The following is a 21,568-nucleotide window of genomic DNA, read 5'->3' on the forward strand; positions in this document are numbered from 1 at the left end:
GACCCTCAACTGGCTGAGCCACCCAGGCGCCCGAAGGCCTTTTTTTTTAATGTTTTAACATTTCTGAAATCAAGAGTGAGTGTTAATGATCCCTGAAAAAGCATCATGTTGTAAAAGAATGTTTTTCTTAGTGGTACATACTGTGGTCTTAGATTCATTGAAGTACAGTACGTGCACATACAAAACTAGGTACGTATTCAAAACTATTTTGTAGGGGCTCTTGGGTGGCTCAGTGAGTTAAGTGTCCAACTCTTGGTTTTGGCTCAGGTCATGATCTCAGGATCAGGAGATCGAGCCCTGAGTTGGGATCCACACTCAGCGGGGAGTTGGCTTGAGATTCTCTCCCTCCAGCTTTGCCTCCGTCCACTTGCTCTTGAACATGCTCTCTCTCTCTAAATAAAAAAATTTTAAGAGTGTTCTGCAGTTCACAATAAATACAAATGACAAAATGATGTTACAAATTCAAATTAAAGTGATGGAATTTTGCTCAAACTAGATTGTCCAGCCACTTATCCTCTCTAAACCCCCATGTCTCCCACTGACGGCACAGCGCTCTTGCCCAAACTGTTCATCATCTCCCTGTCACCACACCCGGTGAGTGCTTCTGGTTTCTTTATTGATTTTTCAGCAGCATTGCACACAGCATTGCGACTTCTCCGCAATCCCTCTCCCTGCTTCCGTGAAACCATGTTCTCCTGGGTCCTCTCCAGCGCACCATGGGCATGAATCTCCTTTGCTGTTTCCTTCTCTGCCCCACCTCAGTGGGCCCTTATGCTGCCTGCACCCACTTCCTTGGTTTCTCCAGTCACAGCTTTTACTACCACGTTCCTGAAGGCTTCAGAGTTCACAGCTCCCTCTCTGACCTCTGTGGGCTTTAATAATCGTGCCAAAATCCAAACTTCCAACACTTGAAGCCTAGCACTGTCGAGCTGGTGCTTAACTCAACAAGGCTGTGCTCTGGTCACTCTGACCTTGGTGATTCCCGGACAGAAAATTCTCCCTCAAGACCTCTGTGTTTGTCTTCCTCGGCTCAGAATGCCCTTCCCCAGACTTCCCACCCCCCAGGCCTGCACGTGAGTCTTTATCACACAGTACAGCCCATGTCATGATCCATCACTGCGGGTCTTTGTGCACACTACATGTTCGCAGACTAAATCTGCCTGCATGGAGGCAGTGGTGGATCTGCCCCTAGATCTGTCCCGGCGCCTGAAGCCCCAGCCCTGCCTGAGCATAGGGCCTGTTGAAAGATTTCCCAGGGCACCAGGTAACTTTGTCGTTTCTGTTATATATATATATTTTATTTTCTTAGTGATTGCCTCAGGAATTAGAATTAACATCTTAATTCCTAACAATCTAGTTTAGATTAATGCCAATTCCCATAGTGTATAGAAACTTGGGTCCTGGGGTTCCTGGGTGGCTCAGTCAGTGAAGCATCTGCCTTCAGCACAGGTCATGATCTCAGAGTCCTGGGATCCAGCCCTGCATTGGGCTCCCTGCTTAGTGGGGAGTCTACTTCTTCTCCCTCTGCCCTTCCCCCTGCTCGTTCTATCTCTCTGTTGTATAAAATGAACGGATTTGTTATTCCTTTATGAAGGCATATTTTAAATCAAATAGGAGAGGGGTGCCTGGCTGGCTCAGTGGCTGAGCGTCTGCCTTCGGCTCAGGGCGTGATCCCTGGATCCTGGGATCGAGTCCCACGTCGGGCTCCCTGCGTGGAGCCTGCTTCTCCCTCTGCCTGTGTCTCTGCCTCCCTCTGTGTCTCTCATGAATAAATAAAATCTTAAAAAATGATAATAATAAAATAGAAAAAACTACCAAAAAAATATATTTATCTGTCCTGTCTTGTGTACTCACCCATGTAGCAACATTTCCTTATGCTCTGTGGTTATCCAGTGACCTTTGTTCCAGCCTGAGACTCCCTGCAGTGTTTCTTGTGAGCAGGCCTGCCAGCCATGAATCCTCTGGGGGTTCTGTGGATCATCTTTCCAGGAAGGCCTTGCTGGGTGTGGAGTTCTAAGTGGAGAGTCTTTCTCCTTCCGCCCTTTTCAGGTTGAGGGTTTTCATGAGCAGGCACAGGCCAGTGTGTGTGCTCTTCTGGGCTCCCAGGAGCATGCTGCTGCCTTTTCAGAGCCCCCTTGGACACCTCCCTTTCCAACATTTTCTCGTTTCTTTCTTTCTTTCTTCTTTCTTTCTTTTCTTTCTTTCTTTCTTTCTTTCTTTCTTTCTCTTTCTTTCTTTTTCTTTCTTTCTTTCTTTCTTCTCTTTCTTTTTCTTTCTTCTCTTTCTTTTTCTTTCTTCTTTCTTTTCTTTCTTCTTCTTTCTTTTCTTCTTTCTTCTTCTTTCTTTCTTTCTTCTTTTTTTTTTTAAGGCTTTTTTGTTAGCCTGCTGTTCGCTCCAATGTCAAATAAATGGCTGCCAATTGTTTTTGACAGACACCTGAGAAAAAGCGGTCAGGTCAAAGACAAGCCTTGCAGGTGGGGTCTTCCAGGAAACTGCTGGATATGACAAATTAGTTTTCTGAAAGTAGGGCTTTGAAAGAGCTCCAACCCCATCTTGACCCTGCGGGGGCTGCTCCAGTGCTGGTTTCTCTCAATTGCAGCCGCTGGTTTTCAAGGCACCATGGAGTTTGGGAGGGGGGAGGCCTGGCAAGGGGGCAAGTGACAATGTCTCAAGGCTCACTTGTGCCGAGAATCAGTCGCTTTTCTTAAATGAACACTACCGGGTTGTTACAAGCCTTTAGTTCATTTCCAGAGTTCTGGAGAAGTCTATTTTTGGGGGGACAGTTTTTACCAGTGCTCTCACTGGGTTCTGAGAGGTCCTTGGAGCAGGGTTCCCAGTGACGGCCCCACAAGGATCCTCGCCAGTGGAACGGATGAGTAGATGAGCCCTTCTGTGGGGCCCCCTTCCAGACAGCTGTCTGCTGCGGTGTGGTTGAGATTGCCCACCGTCCACACAGGGCACAGGACAGCCTTTACTCGCTTCCCGAGCCCACCCGTCATGGGCTCATCACAAAGAAGGATGGTGCCTCAGCCACGGTCAGTGCAAACAGCCTCGGACTCAGAAGGCAGCAGAACCTGGCCATCGGGAAGTCATTCAGATGACCCAGAATGTGCCGCTGCCTCTTAGGTTATGGTGTAGAGGGAAGCAAGCTTTAACAATTCTCAGAGAAGCCTGGACTCCGGGAAAGCACCCCGGGCTGCAAGTGTGCGGTGCTCCCCAGCCCGAGCCCCACGGGTACTGCGAGCAGCGCCCCAGGCCTGCGTGCCTGCCCCGGGCCTCCGGCTGCCCTGGTGACTCCAGTGGACCGACACTGTTGTGCATAGTAATAGGGGCCGCCTTGAAGGCTGTACCAGCGGGAAACCAGGAGGCCTTCCAAAGCATTCCTCAGGAGATTCCAGAACCATTCCCTTTCTGCTCCCTGCCCCCCACAGGCAAAGTGTTACATTTAGCAGAAAAGTTTACATTAAGCTGAACTTCCATGTTACTGACCTTATTATCTTTTCTGTCCCTTTGATTTGCTGGTGGGGCGGCGGGGGTGGGGGTGGGAGGTCTGCTCTAGGTAACAGCTGACAAGTGGAGAGTGGACTTAGCATCCCTGTTTCCAGAGGGAGGACCTGAGGCCCTGAGATGGCCCCAACAATTAGCCCATTAGTTTGCACTACACCCCAATACCCACCGGGAGCCCCAGGTAAATGGAGCAGCACACTAAGACTCAGAACCGAGCATTCTGGTCCCAACTTAGCAGCTACTGTGTGTCTTTGGGCAACTCCCTTACACTCTGGTCTTGATTCCTTTAGCCATAATGTTTCCCTTTGCCAGGGACAGTTGTCATGCCACAACTATGAAAACCCTGGCTGTCCCCAAAGCCCTGACAGATGCAGTCACCATCCTGAGGATCGTGAGCTGCCCTCCGTGCCAGCTCCGGGCCTTTACCTGCTGCCAGCATCCCCCCATATCCAAAGCTCTGGAAGCTTCCACCACGTGTCGCCAGCAGCACCGGGAATTCCTGCAGGGTCGCACACCTAGGAAGGCAAGATGGAGAATCACCAGTTAGCTTGACAGGTAAGCCGAACCAAGTTCAAAAAAAAGATTCCATTCCAGCTGATCCGGTGCCAAGAATAAATCCATCGGTGGCTCAGTCAGTGAAGCGTCTACCTTCGGCTCAGGTCATGATCCTGGGGTCCTGGGATCGAGCCCCATGTCAGGCCCCCTGCTCAGCGGGAGCCTGCTTCTCCCTCTCCCCCTGCCTGCAGCTCCTCCTGCTTGTGCTCAAGCTCTCTCTCTCTCTGTCAAATAAATAAATTTAAAAAATCTTTTTTGGGGGACAGCCTGAGTGGCTCAGCGGTTTAGCGCCACCTTCGGCCCAGGGTGTGATCCTAGAGACCCGGGATCGAGTCCCATGTCGGGCTCCCTGTATGGAGCCTGCTTCTCCCTCTGCCTGTGCTTCTTCCTCTCTCTCTCTCTGTGTGTCTCTCATGAATAAATAAATAAAATCTTTTTTTTTTTTAAAGAAAAAGAACACATCCATCCACATCCATGTGCATAAAGGAAATGGAGGTGTGCCACTGAAGGTTACTGCCTAGACCCACAGAGCTCAGTCTCCGTCAGACCCTGTTGCGGTGCCGGGGACAGTGCCCCAATCTGCGGAGACACCTTGCTCCCGAGATTCTGAGTGGACACCTCCGTGGAGCCTCCAAGGAGCAGATCACATGCCCTAGACAGGCTCCAAAGGCCCCTCCGCCTTCCACACTCTTACGGCCCAGGAAGAGGCCTCGGCATACATCTCTAAGGCATGAGGTTTCTCAGGAAGTAGCAGAGGATTCTGGAAATGGCCTCAGCAGTCAGGCCCTTTCACCCAGTTCTTCCTGCTGCCCGAGAATGGCCCAGGCAGAGTTGTGCCACCAGATACAGCACGAAAACAAAACGACTGGCCCGGCTGCCTGCTCCCCCAGGGAGAGCGTCCTGCACGACTTATTGGCCTCCTAGTGTTTGGCTTGATCATTTTATTCCCTCTCCCAGCCCCCATCAGTCCAGATTAGCAGAGAATCCAAGTAAACCAACCCCGCAATCTCTGGCTTTCGTATGTGGCATGGCTGTGAGGTTGTCATGTCTGAACTTTACCCTAAAAGGCCGCCGCCGAGGGCCGGCCTGGCGCTGACAGCTGGAACAGCTGGAAAGGTTACATTCCGCAGCTCTGACGTGTGGATTTTTATGATCCCATAACAAATCCTTCTGAGGCACAACCTTTTCTGTGCCTGTAACCGGAGCATGACGTGAAGTTGCAAAATGTTCGGAGCAGTCTGAAGTCTGCCACCGGCTCCCCTGCGAAGACTTGGGGAGGCGGCTCCCCCTCCGGCCTGTGGTTCTCAAACTCAGGCCTGCCTCAGAGGCACCTGAGGGGCTGACTAAAACACCGGGGGGCCTCACCCCAGAGTTTCTGATTGTGAGGACCCAACTGGAGCCCGGGACACCCCCACTTCTAACGAGTATCCGGGGTGGCTGCTGGTGGTTCAAGGACCACATTTTGAGAACCACTGACTTAGGCCATGATACCTAGGAGTAGGAGGGGTTGCACAGACAGGAGACCCCTGCTGGCAGGATCTCAGAGTGTAGGGTTAGGTGACCAAACGCCCAGTCTCCCAGGGACTCAGGGGCTGCTCTAGATGGAACTGTGTCCTCCAAAAAGCCATATGCAAGTCCCAATCCTGGGTGCCTGGGAACGGAAATACAGTCGTCCCCATTCTTTTCTTTAAAAGAACGTCCCAACTTGACGTCATCAAGTTAAGGGAGGTCGTACTGGAGTAAGGTGGCTCCTAATCCAGTGGCTGGTGTCCCTATAAGAGGAAATCTTGATGCAGAGAACCAGGCCACGCAGAAAGGCCACATGGTGGTAGAGGTGGAGAAGGGACAGGAGCGGCCACAAGCCGAGGCACACCGGAGCCTCCAAGGAGGAACCAAGGCTGTCCACATCTGGATTTTGGCCTTCTGGCCTCTGGGACTGTGAGAGGATAACTGTCTGTTGTTTGCAAAGAGTTTGCAAAAGAGGGGATCCCTGGGTGGTGCAGCGGTTTGGCGTCTGCCTTTGGCCCAGGGAGCGATCCTGGAGACCTGGGATCGAATCCCACGTTGGGCTCCCGATGCGTGGAGCCTGCTTCTCCCTCTGCCTCTCTCTGCCTCTCTCTCTCTCTCTCTCTCTCTGTGTGTGTGACTATCGTAGATAAATAAAAATATTTTTTAAAAAAAGAGTTTGCAAAAGAGGAAACTGAAGGTTGGAGTTGGAACCTGCCGCCTACTCCGTGTGGGCCACGATGACCAGCAGGATTGGAGCAACATATTATTTCTCACCATCCGAAGGCTGGACGTTGCAGACCAAGGAGCATGCAGATTTGGTGTCTGGTGAGAGGCACTTCCCACTTTGTAGATGGCCGTCTTCTTGCTGTGACCTGGTGGAAGAGCCAGGGAGCTCTCTCCTAAGGGCACTCTGGTCCCATTCATCACAGCTCCACCCTCATGAGCCAAGCACCTCCCAGTACCGTCACCTTGTAGGTCAGCTTTCAACATGTGCTTGTAGGGGGACACAAACATCAGTGGATCGCACCTGACAGGAATCATCTAGCAAACCCCTGAGACCCATTTTCTAAGAGTTGACTGTGCTGCCCAGGTGATTCACATGCACATGAACGCATGAACGTGTGAATGGCCGTGCAACCAGGCCATAAGGGTCTGGGGGGCGGGGGTGTGTCTTAGTGGGGATTCGGATTCTGTCAGTCTGGGGTAGAGCCCTAGAATTTGCATTTCTGACAAGTGCAAGGTGCTGCTGATGACCTTGGGCTGGAGGCCACGCTGGCTGGGTTATACCTACCACCCCTCAGAAGGGAGCCTCTGGAGTAAATCAGGATTGTTCCCTGATGCCCGAGAACCCACATTCTCACCCTTGCTCTGCCTCCAGGGGGAATCATCCACGTTTCTGGATCCACCTTTGTTTTCCCATCTGCAAAATGAAGAAGCATTTGAACTGAATTGGTTGTTCCCAAATACTCATGTTTCTCGAGTTGGATTAAAGAATGTAAATTTCCCCAGAAATTCAGTGGGTTAAGCATCTCAGTGGGCTAAGCATCCCCCTTGGCTCAGGTCATGATCCCTGGCTCCTGGGATTGAGCTCCTGCTCAGTGGGGAGCCTGCTTCTCCTTCTCCCTCTGCCCCCTGGCCTGTGCTCTCTCTTTTTTCTCCTTTCTCTCTTTTTTTAAAGATTTTATTTATTTTTTCATGAGACACACACACACACACACACACACGAGAGAGAGAGAGAGAGAGAGAGACAGGAGAGAGAGAGAGAGAGAGAGAGAGAGAGACAGGAGAGAGAGAGAGAGAGAGAGGCAGAGACACAGGCAGAGGGAGAAGCAGGCTCCATGCAGGGAACCCAATGTGGGACCCCATCCTGGGACTCCAGGATTATGCCCTGGGCCGAAAGCAGGTGCTAAACCGCTGAGCTACCTAGGGATCCCACTCTCTCTCTATCTCAAAGAAATATATAAAATCTAAAAAAAGTAAAGTAAATTTCCCAATTTTTAGCCAAAAAATTTTTTTTCTATGTGAAGGCGGTTTTACCCCACAATTTTCCTTTAAGAGGTAGCGAGTGCAGCCAGCCACTCATCAATAAGATTGAACAAGTTATAGATGGCTTTTAAGTGCTATGTCCCTGTGTCAGGTGCCCCGCCCCCACCTGGTGGCTGCTGCCCTTGGGGGTGGTTGAGAGCTGTGGCGGGAGGGAGCCGGGAGTCGCCGGCAGGGTTCTCGCTGTTGCCCCCTAGAGTCTGAGAGAGGCATAAGTCTCCGCGCTGATTCTTCCCCATCTCCTGACCCTCCACGCACCTGCCAGGGGATGGGGTCCAAGGTCCGCCCTGTGCCTGGGCCCTGCGCCACAGTGCAGGATAGTGCCCCACGGCCACTCGTGATGCCTTCTGGGTTTTTCTGGCTTCGGGGTGGAGGGAGATCTGAAAGCAGGGCTGCTTCGGAAAGGGCGGGAACACCCTTGGGTGCCGCTCTGCCCTGGATTCTCCATGTCAACCATCTCAAGGAAGGAGGGAGGGGACAGAGATGGCTGAGTGTGCCCCTGGTCACCCCACTCACCCTGCTGGTGGGCTCATGTGGGGTTTCAGAGAGGTGTCCAGCCCAGGGGCACCTGGGTGGCTCAGTGGTTGAGCATCTGCATTTGGTTCAGGTCGTGATCCCGGGGTCCTGGGATCGAGTCCCCCATGGGGCTCTCTGCATGGAGGCTGCTTCTCCCTCTGCCTGTGTCTCTGCCTCTCTCTCTCTGTGTCATGAATAAATAATAAAATTTTTAAAAAGAGAGAGGTATCCTGCCCAAATTTACCCTCTGCCCTCCGCTAGACCCCCCTGGATTTGAATAGGAAGACCTAGGGCCAGTGGTCATCTTTTACCCACACTAGGGTGGAACTCCTGCTGCAGAGTTTTGATCCAAAGGCAAAACCCCTTTCCCGATGTGAACTCCACAAACTTCTCATCCTACTAGTGATGCTGCTATGGAAATCAGGACCCCGCCGGTATTAGCCAGCTGTGCCCATGTAACCTGCCCTCCTCCCTCCTGTTCTGCCTCAGCCCCCAGCTGACCGGGCTGGCCCTCCCCAGTTCTCAACCTCCATCAAGACTAAGACCATGTGAAAGGAGCACAGGCCCGAAGCCAGGCCGCAGGCCCCTGCCCTCCACCTAACACCCTCCCCAGCCCATAGCTATGTTTGCGGTTTGTGCCATGTCTCCTGCTATTTCAAACCACCACCACTGACCAGTGTCTGGGTTGCCCAAGATTGGTGCCATGCTACTCATTTCAAGTGACTCAAATTACATACAGACAGGGGCCCTAAAAATATATTTGCCTTGGTTTGGTCCAGGACTGAACTTGCTCATCTGTAACATGGAGTAACTACACAATTGTAGCGGGATGTATGTTTGTCATGAGTGGTCATTAATAAACAATGAAAATTGGGCAGCAAAAAAAAAAAAAAAATTGGGCAGCCCGGGTGGCTCAGCGGTTTAGTGCCACCTTTAGCCCAGGGCCTGATCCTGGAGACCCGGGATCGAGTCCCCCATCGGGCTCCCTGCATGGAGCCTGCTTCTCCCTGTCTCTGTGTGTGTGTGTGTCAAATAAATAAAATCTTTTTAAAAATAAACAATGAAAATTATCAAAAGAAAGAGAAAAGAAACAATTGCTGCCATGGCCCCCCACTGCTCACTCTCACTTGCTGTGTTCTGTTGGGGCAGGATTCCCAGATTAGGGGACCGAGGCTCAGGGCCAGGAGCCAATCCAAGGGCAGCATGGCTCGGGGAACAAACCTTCCTGTGTCACTGCAGGCCGGGGCTTGAGCAACCTCAGGACACCTGAGAGTCCTGCTCTGGGGGACAGGAGAGGATAACGCAGCTCTTCTCTCAGGTGACTTTAAAGATCTGCCCTTTAGCTGTGATGTTCTGGAGCTCCCCCACAATGTGTCTAGATGTGCTAGTTATTTTTATTTATCTTGTTCAGGATTCAGTATTCAGAGTGCTCTCTCAGAGTTCAGGATCGCCTTCAATGCTTGTGAGTTCAGAGCCACCACCTCCTCAAATAGGGCTTCTCTGCTGCTCTTTTTTCTTCCTACAGATTTGTTTTTAAAGATTTTATTTACTCATGAGAGACAGAGAGAGAGAGACAGAGACATAGGCAGAGGGAGAAGCAGGCTCCCTGCAGGGAACCCGGTGCGGGACTCGATTCCAGGACCCTGGGATCAAGACCTGAGCTGAAGGCAACTGCTCAACCGCTGAGCCACCCAGGTGTCCCTTATTTATTTGTTTGAGAGAGAGGTGGGGGGAGGGGCAGAGGGAGAGAGAATGGCAAGCCCACTCCACGATGAGCTGAGCTGGGAGCAGATCACATGACTCCTATCTTGACCTGAGCTGAAACTAATTTAAAGATTTTATTTGAGAGTGAGAGAACGAGCACGGGGAGGGGCAAATGGAGAGGGAGAAGCAGACTCCCCGCTGAGCAGGGAGCCGGATGTGGGACTTGATCCCAGGACCCTGAGATCATGACCTGGGTGGAAGGCAGAGGCTTCACCCACTGAGCCGCCCAGGCGCCCTGCCCTCTCTGTTGATCTCGATGGCGCTTTTCTGGAATGTCCTTTAGTATATGTTGGAGCGATCAGCCTTCCATCCATGTCACTTAAATGTGTTTTCTTTTTTTTTTTTAAAGAATCTTTTTTTTTTTAAGATTTTATTTATTTATCATGAGAGACACACAGAGAGAGAGAGAAAAAGAGGCAGAGACACAGGCAGAGGGAGAAGCAGGCTCCACGCAGGGAGCCCGATGTGGGACTCGATCCCGGGGCCCCAGGATCACACCCTGGGCTGCAGGCCAGCGCTAAACCGCTGCGCCACCGGGCTGCCCCTTAAATGTGTTTTCTTAATTCCTGATTTCCTATCGCTTGGATGGATTTCTGGAAGTGGGCATATTTGCAGCCTTTGAGTCATTGGATGAGGAGATGCTGAAGGAGCCAGGACTGAAAGGCGGGCAGGAACAGACAGGCTGGACAGACTGTAAAACGGCCAACTGCCAGGAGACGATACGAACGATCTCTTTGGGGACGAGGCCCCGGGCTTGGCATCCGAAGGGGAGCACCACCGCGGTCTGGCTCTGTGGCCTCAGGCCACTTACTTACCCGAGCCTCACGTGGCCTATCTACAAAGCGGGGGTGATCATAACACCCGATCGCCTAGGGAATTCGGTGGCATCAGACCTGTGCTAGCGGTCCCGGGCTGCGGAAACGCTGGGCGATGACGGTCCCTGCTGTTGAACGTCCAGATTCCACGCCCCGCCCCAGCGTTTGTCGGTGTCGTTATTGTAACCACCACTAGGGGTCAGGCGTCCGCGCCTCTCACCCATCGCGCAGTCCTGGGGGGTGGGAGAAGTCAGGCCCAGGAGATGTCTCCTAGAACCCAAACGCCGAGCTTTGGCACTCCCACCCTTTCCTTCCCCACCCCAATCCCATACTAGGCCCCTCTCCTGGGAGGCAGATGTGTCCTGTCTCCTAGAAGCAGACCTGGGACCCCCAGACGGTGGGGCTTGGCACTGGGCAAACCAGGGGAACCTTCCATCCCTTCCCCCAGGAGGTTCAGGGCCCTGCTGGTCCGCAGACTGGGTGGGACCTGCAGGGCCCTGTACAGATTCCCGCAAAAGGAGCTCCCTCCCTCCCTCCCTGTCCACCAGAGACCACTGTGTCCAGAGGGCTGAGGCTGTCCCCAGGCTGCCCAGCGCACTTTCTGGGCACCTGCTAACCCAGCCCCAGGCAAACATCCTGATGGCTAACACTCCACCATTGGTGTGCTTGGCGTCATTCATTTATATATTCATGTGGCCTTGACTGTGTCCACTGGAGTTGAGGTAAGCTCATGCTTCACCCAGCTATCTCATGCAGAGGTATGGCCCGCAGATGTGGTGGGATTGGTCCCTGGGGGCATTTGGACATTTGAGGGTGTTTCCATTTGTCAGAATGATAGAAGAGGACAGGCCTTTAATGAGCAGGGCCCAGGGATACTTGACATCTTGCAGAGAGCACTAAGGAACAGGCAATTTCACTCTAACACATTATATTCTTTGCTTTTTAATATACACTGAATTTTCCTAGTATGCAATGTACCAGATAAATAGATGGAAGATTTTAGTTTTTTCTTAAGATTTTATTTATTTGAGAGAGAGAGCATAATGAGCATAGGGGAAGGGCAGAGGGAAAAGCTGACTCCCTGATGAGCAGGGAGCCTGGCCCAACCCAACCTGAAAGACCAACCAACAGAGGGCTCAATCCCAGGATCCCAGGAACATGACCTGAGCCTAAGGCAGATTCTTCACGGACTGAGCCACCCAGGTGCGCTTTACTTACTTTTCTGAGGAATTTACCAAGAGTTATTCATTAATTATTTCAGAAACTGGGGTCACAAAAAAAGATAACAAATTGCAGAAGGAGAGATCCCTATACAATGTTAGCACACTGTAAAATGTATATTATTTCCAGGTATACAAATAGTAAAGGTATGAAAACAGTCAAAGAAATAATAAAAATCAGGATAGTGGATACTTCTGAAGAAGGAAGGCTTTTGATGACTTCTTTCCTTAAAAAAATTTGTTTTTTAAATTTCAGAGAGAGAGAGTGGGGGAGGGGCAGAGGGAGAGGGAGAGAAAAACTTTAGCAGACTCCTCGCTGAGCTTGGAGCCCGGCTCTACCCCATGACCCTGAGATCATGACCTGAACCAAAACCAAAACTCTGATGCTTAGGTGACTAAGCCACCCAGGGACCCCTGATAACTTCTTTCTTTAAAGAAAAAAAGTCGACCTGACAATAAAGGGGGAGCAAAATGTTAAGATTTGACAAAGCTGGGTAATCGGTGTGTTGTTATTATTCCTTCTGTTACTCTCTAGACTTTTCCATGCTCTAACTTACCCAAAAAGGGAAGAGAATTGACAAAAATCCAAGGCAGGAGGATGGAAGCAGGCAAGTGGACATTGGATCAGCACATGCTCTGTAGCTTTCCCACATTGAGCAGCTACTCGCAGCTTTTAAGTTGCACATTGTTGAGATTTTCTTAAAATCAAGACGGCATCCTCAGCCCTGCTCCTTCCACTGTCATCATTCTATTCTGAGCTCTTCCCCTAGCCTTTTGTCACCAGCTCACAGTGATATGTGGCTTAAGATCTCACCTATTTCAAGGTGCCTTTTAACAGTGCACTATTGAAGATGACTCACTCAAAGACCAGACTCTCCAGTGCTGAGATTTTGCCAGCCTTGCGTTTGCATGTGGAGAGAGCTATTTGGGGCAGAAATTCTTCTCGGGCACAAATATGTCATATGAACCATGGCAGACCTGACCTTCTTATAATGAAAATCCCGGGTGAGAGCTGAGACCTGGCACTGGGGTAGGGGAATGCAGGTTAAGGGTGGAGAAGTCTGATCCACCTGTTTGTTTTTACCAATTCTTTTCATGAGGCTTGTGGCTTGTCATTTTTCACATATGCTCTGCAGAAAACACCTGAAATCGGTGCCTGTGCTTTGAAGCTACCCGCATCACCTGGGTGCGTTGTCTGGGTGCATTGTCTCTGGCCCTGGTGCTGTAAGGGCAAATACCAATTAAACTATGGACTTAAGGTGATAATGATGTGTCAGTGTTTATTCACAGTTGTAACAAATAAACCACCCTGGTGGGGGATGCTGATGGTAGGGAGGCTGCAGCGGGCAGCAGCAGGCAGGGGGTATGTGGGAACTTTCTGTACTTTGAGCTCAATCTTGCTATCAACTTAAAATTGCTCTAGAAAAAAAAAGAGACTTCATTTTCCCAGTTATAGGGGAAGAGACTTCCCATCCCTCCTTTTTCTTCTAGAATTTCTTTCTTCGTTCTTGTCATATGTATGCACATCTTTTAATAGCTAAATAGCTGCTTGCCAGTCTGAAAACTCAGGAGTCTTTCCCCCAGAAGCTGGGAGTCACCTCTTTGCAAAGTAATCATCAAAGAAGATGCCACCCCATGGTCTCCTGGGAGGAGAGGGCTTAGCTCCAGCTGTCACCTTACTTTGAATTGCAAAACCAATCTCGCAGCACAAAGATACAAGAAAATCAGCAATTTCTCTCGAGAACACATGTAGTGAGTTGCATCTGCCTGACTATATAAAAGGCTGAGAATTCCCTGTCTTTGCAATCTCTTTAGCAGATGGCCTGTGATGCACATCACATTCAGGTTTAATGCTTATTCAATAATCCAATGGTTTTCTTCCGTTTCTACCTTAATGGGCAGGCTTTCTGGGGCGGGGGGGGGGGAGATTATGTTTTTAATTATATTTCCCCAACAGGGCTCGTGTTGGGAGGCAAACGCTAGAATAGGTGGTTTGGCCAGTGTGGATGCCTATAGGGGCAACAGCCCGCTGAGAGACCTATCCTTGGAGAGCCTCTCAGAACAGGGGCAAGGTCACCCCTGTGCCCCGAGAATTGCATGACCTCCTCTTCTGAGTCTGAAGTGTCTCATCTGTAACTTGGGAGGACCTGCTGCTTCTACCCTCCGTGAAGCACCCCAGGGTCACCCCTATGCAGAAGAGCTCTCTCTGCTTTGATCTCAGAGCTGGCCCCTAGCCCCAGCTAACCAGAGTCCTTGTTTTATGTACACACATCTCATGTCCCACCCCCCCAGTAATCTGGGGGCTGCATCTCGTGAACTCAGTGTTGACTCTGTTCACTTCACCATCTTTGAGCCTTTGTCGAGTGCCAAGACCTTCTATGCCCTGAGAAAGTCTCACCCTGGAAGGGGGCTGCCTGCTTTTGTAAACCCACTTTGTCGTCCAGGGTGGTCTGGGTGCAGAGCACTATGGACCACTAGCGTGGGCCTTGGAACAGACCAGGTAATACAGAAGGGGATCAAGGATGAGCACTGAGGGGATTCCTGGGTGGCTCAGCGGTTTAGTGCCTGCCTTCAACCCAGGGCATGGTCCTGGAGTCCTGGGATCAAGTCCCTCATCAGGCTCCCTGCATGGGGCCTGCTTCTCCCTCTGCCTGTGTCTCTGCCTCTCTCTATCTCTCATGAATAAATAAATAAAATCTTAAAAAAAAAAAAAAAAAAAGATGAGCACTGACTGGGGGTGGGGGCAGCATCCGGGGAGCAAGAACCTAGGAGGGAAGAGGAAGGTGAGGACAACCTGGCACCTGTGATTGGGTGCCTGGAGTGGAAGGTGGACTGGGGGGCACACTCCCCCCGCCCCAGCTGGGTTCCATCCTTGGACCAGAGAAAAACCTCAGTAAAACTTGAGCGCGGGGAACCGGGTGAGAAAGGGAGGGGACGGGAGGTCAGGGAATGCTTGGTGCCCGCGGAGGAGGGGGCAGCACTTTGCAGAAGCGGGGCGCTGGAGACGCCACGGACCGGTGTGTGCGCACGTGTGTGCACGTGTGCGTGTGTGTGTGTGTGTGTGTGTGTGTGCCCCTGACTCAGCAGGGACGGCGGGCGGGGGGCGGCCTGGCTGGGGCTCGCGGGGCCGCCGTGACCCCGCAGGCAGCCGACCGACCCCGGGCAGGGGCGGGGCGCACCGCGGGGCTCGCGGCGGCGCCGGCGGGCGGGGGTGCGGGGGTTCGGTCCTCGGACGGGGCGGGGCGGGCCCTCGCGGGCTTAGCGCAGTCGACAGCACTAACGCCCCGGCCAGCAAATCTTTTGTCCGGGGCGGCGCTGAGCCAGCAAGGCTGCCGCCCGCTATATAGGGGCGGGCCGCGGCGGGCAGGGCGCACCATGGCGCAGCGCTCGGGGAAGGTGAGTGGGGCCCCTCCCGGCCCCGCGGGACCGCAGCGGACGCCGCCCGCGCCGCCCCCACCCGCCGCCGCTCCGCGCACCCGGCCGGGCCGGACTGTAATCGAGGCGCCCTTCGCGTCCGACAAGCCTGGGCCAAACTGGCGTAACTCGCCCCCAGACTGGGCGGCGGGGCCCTGCCCTGGCTGAGGGCCTTGTGCTGTGGGAGGGGGCTGGGTCTCCGTCTCCCATCTCCCCCCCAGCCTCCAGCCCTGGCTCTGCGGAGGTTTGAGGGATCTTGCAGCCCGGTGGGTGACCAGTACTCCGGGACATCTCTGGGCCGTCGCCCGCACCTGCCTTGTCCACAAAGGCGGCAAATCGGATCCACCCATTCTCTGCCCCCTCCCCTCGCGGGTCTGATGCAGCCTTAGGTCTCCAGGGCCTAGGGTCAAGTTTAGCCGTGAGAACATTGCTCAGTCCGCACAGGCTCCGTTATGCTTCAGTAACAAACAACCCAAGAGCCAATCGTGCTCCCCGCGCCCCCACCGTCGCCGGGGGCGCCCCAGAGAGACAGGGAGAGCTGGGGAGTGACCCCCTGGCTCTCAAAGCTTCTGCCTAGGGGGCAGGAAGGGTAATCATCCGGGACAGGGCAGGAGATGACATCACTTACCAGCCCCCAGGCCACACGATTTGTACTTTGCCAGGGCCCATCTGGGAGCACAGTTCTTGAAACCCAAAAGAGTTATTGTGTGGCTGGAATTTCAGGCTCTGTGGCAGAAAATGAACGTCAGGGCCCATAGAGTTCATGTTGTTTAGTTTAGGGACAAGGAGAAGCTGTCTGTGCTACTTTGCCATAGGATGCTGTGTCTGAACTGACCGCTGAGTTGGTAACACTCCAGCTCTGACACATGCTGTCACCCAAAGGAGTGGCCCAGGAAACAAAGGGATGAGTTACGTTGAAAAAAAAAAAAACAAAACAAAACCCTTTTTAGCCATTAATCCCCGCACCAGGCCCTGACTGTGCTCCCTTACACATCCAGTCTCTCCTGCTGCAGGGCCCAGTCCCAGGAACCTGACTTTCTGAAAGTTCAGTGTTTGCTTACAATGGTGGGGTTGTGAGTGACATGCTCTCTCCTGAAAACATTTCCTTGGATCTTATGTTTTAACAACACAAAGTGAGTCTAAAAAAATGCAATGGGAATTTGAAAACAGCTGGTTTTCAAATGGGCCCAGGGACAAAGGGGGGAATTCTTATTCCCAGATATCTTTGGAAATTTGCTCAACTGTGAGCCCCTGGGGAGGGGAGGCCCAGGCCCTGGTCTGACCTCGACCCAACATCCAAGCGTTCCCCCCCCCCCATTAACGGTGTTGTGCACCTACTTTGCACAGCAGGCCTGGGAATTGGGGCTCAATCCAGGTGTTGGACTCCGGGAGTCTGCTCCCCAGACTGAAGAGAGAGAAGCCCCTGACCTCGAGCCCTCTGACCTGGCCTTTCTAGATCATCCTCTATGAGGGCAAGCACTTCACCGGGCGGAAGCTGGAGGTCTATGGGGACTGTGACAACTTCCAGGACCGAGGCTTCATGAATCGGGTGAACTCCATCCGCGTGGAGAGCGGCGCCTGGGTCTGTTTTGATCACCCCGACTTCCGGGGCCAGCAGTTTATCCTGGAGCACGGAGACTACCCTGACTTCCTCCGCTGGAATGGCCACAACGACCACATGGCCTCCTGCCGGCCCGTAGGAATGGTGAGTGGGGCTCGGGCTGGGGGCTTCCTGCCGGAGGGACCAAGGGTCCGTGCTGCTCAGACGTGGGACAGATCATCTGGGAACATGGCCCTCCCAACTTGAAGATCTGACAAGCCTGTGTGATGTTTGAGATGGAGAGATGCCCCCATGCAGACCCACCCACCACAGCCTCGTGTGTGGGATGGCATGGGGCTGAGCCGCAGAGCTCCTGGAAGTTTTCATACCTACATACTGATAGGCAGGTATCAGGGAACCGCCTTCCATTTCCGATCCCAACATATTGCTGAATTTTTCACTTAAAAGGCTGTTGGAAATATTTGAAGTTTGGATTTGCAACCAGACAGGGGAGAATTTAGCTGATTTGGGCCTGGTGTATCCACCCGGGCAGGTCATCTTGTGCTTTTCAAGAGACCTTGATGCTCTGACCGTAGAATGACTGAAGGAGGAAGCCTAGGTCACCAGCCCATCCTCAGAGTTTGGGGGCAGGTCTCTTGGAACCACACAAGTGGTTTTCATCTCACAGTGTGGCCGGATGTGTGCAGGGAGAGCATATGAGGGGCATCACTACCCATATGCAGGTTGAGGCCCGAGCATTCCCATTCCTTAGAATTTTCCCGTTACAAGTGCTAACTGAGCTGCTGGGAGGTCCAGGTGGTCATGTGGGAAATGGCTGACTCCTGAACCAGTGTCTCATCAGAGACTCAGCCCCATGTCCGTAGAAGAACATTTCCCTGGATGTGGGGGCCAGGCGGTACTAGTGAACATCTGAGGAGCCCCAGGGAAGGGGCCTCGTGTATATGGGCCCTTTCTCTTTTTTCTACATGAGTTACAAAACCAGCTGGGCTTTGGCATCTCAAATTGTAAGAATGCTTTCTTAGTATTTCCACCGGGCCATAGGCATTTGGAAAAAGGAATTGACATGGCTGGCTCTGGGTATTGCGTAATACTATTTATATGAAAAATATCCTAGGTATTTATCGAATGCTGTTCTTGTAAAAGCTATCCTTAGGGCCAGCTGGGATGCAGACCCAGCCCCTGTCGGCACCAGAGCCAGTTGGGAGCTGGCCCTCCTCTGTCTTTTGGAAATGCAGGGAATCTTATAGGGAGCTACACGTTGTCATCCCAGTGAGCCAGCAGGGATTTCAGCAAATGAGATCCCTGTTATTTGTTTTAGATTTTTGGCTTCATGTTTTAATAAAAGGTCCTATTACAGTTTGTAAAATATTATCATTTAAAGGCTTGCCCATGGCCTGTGGCCCCAGGGTGGGGATGAGGGACTGGTCCAGGGGCTCTGAAGCTTTTTAAAGTGAGAGACCCCTTTCATCCAACCAGATCACATGTGCCAGAACAAGCAGAGTGCTGTGTTGACGCTTGTGTTGGGGTGGTGGGCACTCACTGGCCCCCCTAGCACTGGAACTCCTTGGTGCCCAGAGCCCTGGGCAACTCTGTGTTCCTGGCCACCTGGGCCACCCGTGCTCTTTGCCTTCCTTCCTTCCTTTCTCCACTCCCACGGGGCATGCAGCATGGAGAGAACTACCGCCTGGAAATCTTCGAGGGCTGCAACTTTACTGGCCAGTGCCTGGAGTTTCAGGATGACTGCCCCTGCCTGCCAAGTCAGGGCTGGTCCAAGAACTGCGTCAATGCCATCAAGGTGTACGGGGATGGAGCGTAAGTAGAGGCCGCAAGGCCGCTGACCACAGCCCAGCCAGGTATGGGGAGGCTGCAGGGTGGGTCAGACCCCAGCAGGGGTACAGCCTGTCCCCTGCCTTGGAGGCCCATCCCCTGCCTCAGCTGCCTCCTATACCCCAGCCAAGCAAGGGGGTGGCTTCTTCATGGCTCAAGAAGGCGTGAGTGAGGAGCTGTGGGGCCCCGGAGGCTCCCCGGAGGGAGATGCCCTCCACAGTAGGCACAGAGGTAGGAGGGCACTTTGCAAACGACTGGTTCTCTGCAATTCACCTGATCTCATGGGTCTGATCTCTGTGGTCTGCTTGAACCAGGAGAAGCCTGCTCTGAGAAGGGTAGCCCTGCCCACCCTGCACATCCCCTACTTACTCATCAAGGTGGATCCCTGATTGGACCTCTCCTGCCAAGTGGGCAAACCCCCAGCACGCAGTCCTTCCAGGAGATGGACATCATGGTGGCTCACTTCTGGTGGACAGATTGTGGCCAGGGGGGTTTTGCCCAGGCACACAGGGGCTTGTCTGCCCTGCTGCAAGAGAGTCATTAGAACTCCGTGCTAGCCTGGCTTCTGTTGGCCCCTGCATACTCGGTTCCTGACATCAGCCAGGGGCAGCCTCTACTCCCATCATGCCCAGCGGCTGTTAGAAGCTTGATGACCCCTGGGCATGCTCCGGTTGGCCATGTCTTCATGGTGTCCCATTCATCTAGCCAGTGGGTAGTGTTATCCCCTCTTACAGAGGAGCACGCTGAGGTTCAGTTACCTTGCCCCGCTTGTGAGTGGCACAGCTGGGACTGCAGCCAGGTGTTGGCTTCACATCGGTGTCTGTTGTCAAGATCAGAGCCTCCCAAGACCTCAGCCCCATCCCACTGACAGAAGAGCCTCACTCAGTTTCCAGGAACATGGCTCGTGTCATGGCAGCTAAGGGGTCCAGTTGCTGCCTTTGTGTCTGAGGTTTGGGATGAGGAAACACCCCAAGAGGTTCAAGAGAGAGTGGTCCTGGGAGAGGCTGAATGAAGATAGTGACTGAGCCAGGGAAGACCTGGACCTTCTACCCATCGCCGGGGCAGCCTGATGGCTGCTGCATCCTGGGGCCTCTGACCCAGAACCCCAGGGGAACTCTGCTCCCTCTATGCTATCTCTGTCACTCAGGTTCCATCCAGGACTCATTGTGTCCTGCTGCCTTTCTCTGCCTCTCCGGAACCCCCTCTGCCCTAAGTTGATGGCATGCGGGGACGGATTTGGGGGGTTGAATTCCAGAACAATAGTTTGCCTGGAAAGCTGCAGGCCAAATTGTGTCTCAAGAGGCAGCAGTCACACCTTTGCATGGAAGGTGTCCTGAGACCTGAGCTGCCGCCCCATCTACCCACCCTGGGGGGCTCCTGGGGCATTTTGAGAAGAAAGATGGGAAGGTAGGAGCCAAGAGTTTGGACCACAGGGCAGGGGATCTCCTGTAGTTCTTGATTTCCCCAGGAAGAGAAGGAGATTCAGAGACTGCATGTGGCCAACCCCACACTTGGACCCAGGGCCCCACTCTCCCTCCAGAGTGCTCACCCTTTGTCTCCTGTGACTTTAAAGTTAAAAAGAAGAAATAAATAAAAAAGCCCTTGGCAAGGAGAAGCTACCCAGATGGCAATGGCCTGGAGCACCTGGTCTGGATGTGACCTCCTTCGAGGCCTTTCCTGGGGTCTGATGGGATCGCCCTGGAGGCTTTTGTGCCACATCACTCTCCCTACTTCCTGCCAAGGGCACAATTCTTCCTCTTTGTGGCAGGTCCCCAAAGTCACAGGGTCACAGCGGGAGGGAAGACTTGGAGGGAGGTTTACTGAGGAGGCCCAGTCAGTCCTCTCTTCTTCCTTTTGAGGACTCCTGCATATGCTCCCCGTGGCCTCAGGCCTGAGCCTCCCATGGGTGTTGGGGACAGGCAAGGCAGGGGAGGGCAGCAGTTTGGGCACAGTGGGGCCGGGGCGCAGGGAGGCTGGGGCTGGGGGAAGGCCCAATAAACCAGGTCGGCCCTGAGCTCCCCTGCAGCTCACATGCTGGGCCTCCCTCCACATTCCTGACCCCTGACACTTGTGCAGACTGTACCCGGCACCAGATGTGGCATCAGGATGGGGATGGAGGCCCACCGAGACAGGTGAGGGAGAGCTGGGGAAGCTGCCCTAAGCAGGCAGCTCAGTGCGCCCTGTGACCTCGGGCTGGATGGGCTCATAAATTCTGTGTCTCAGGGGAAGAAAGTTCCAACAGCAGAGTGCTTTGGTGCGGGAGAGCCAGAATGGTTACGGCCACTGCAAAGTCAGACTCAGAGCACCCCACAGCCTGATCCCAGCAACCAGATCTGGGTGTGTAGTCCCCCTTTGCTTCCTATGGTGGAAAAGCTGTTTTCTATCCCTGGTGAGACGAAGGGGAGCATCAGAGTGAGGGGAGAGGCCAGTCTGAGAACAGGCAGGTATGACAAGGGGGCTCGTCCAGGGTGCCCCCTGCAACTTCTGCCCCTCAGCTCGGCTCCAGATCCCACCCGGGTCAGGAAGTGTGGCAGGCCGGGTGGGAGGCCTTCTCTCCCTGCCAGGGAGGGAGGGGGGGAGGGAGTCCGTGGTCACCTGGCCTCCCTCTGACCTCAGGTGGGTGCTGTACGAGGAGCCCAACTACCGCGGCCGCATGTACCTGGTGGAGCGGGGTGACTTCCGCAGCTTCTCGGACTGGGAGGCCCACAGCGCCCGCATCCAGTCACTCCGCAGGGTGGTCAACTTCTTCTAGCCGGTCAGGACCAGGGCATGCAGGGGAAGAGGGCCAGTCACTCCAGACCCTCCTAGGGCTCATACCTAGGGAATAAAACATCATG

The 21,568-nt window shown here is 53.2% G+C and overlaps 1 protein-coding gene across 5 annotated transcripts; it reads left to right on the plus strand.

Annotated features, from left to right (window-relative positions):
• The first annotated feature begins 3,553 nt into the window (after window positions 1–3,553).
• Window positions 3,554–21,568, plus strand: CRYGN (crystallin gamma N). 5 transcript variants are annotated; one of them, XM_041752856.1, is made up of 4 exons: window positions 3,554–4,062; window positions 16,800–17,048; window positions 18,562–18,716; window positions 21,348–21,568. In XM_041752856.1, the coding sequence occupies exons 2-4, from the start codon at window positions 16,884–16,886 to the stop codon at window positions 21,481–21,483; spliced, it is 456 nt and encodes a 151-aa protein (XP_041608790.1). In that variant the 5' UTR covers window positions 3,554–4,062; window positions 16,800–16,883; the 3' UTR covers window positions 21,484–21,568. The 5 variants fall into 5 exon arrangements, with proteins under 5 accessions (XP_041608790.1, XP_041608791.1, XP_041608788.1 ...); XM_041752857.1 differs by lacking the exon at window positions 3,554–4,062 and adding an exon at window positions 14,691–14,847; XM_041752854.1 differs by lacking the exon at window positions 3,554–4,062 and adding an exon at window positions 15,202–15,325.

The sequence above is a fragment of the Vulpes lagopus genome, chromosome 4 (genome assembly GCF_018345385.1).
Source record: "Vulpes lagopus strain Blue_001 chromosome 4, ASM1834538v1, whole genome shotgun sequence".
NCBI lineage: Eukaryota > Metazoa > Chordata > Mammalia > Carnivora > Canidae > Vulpes > Vulpes lagopus.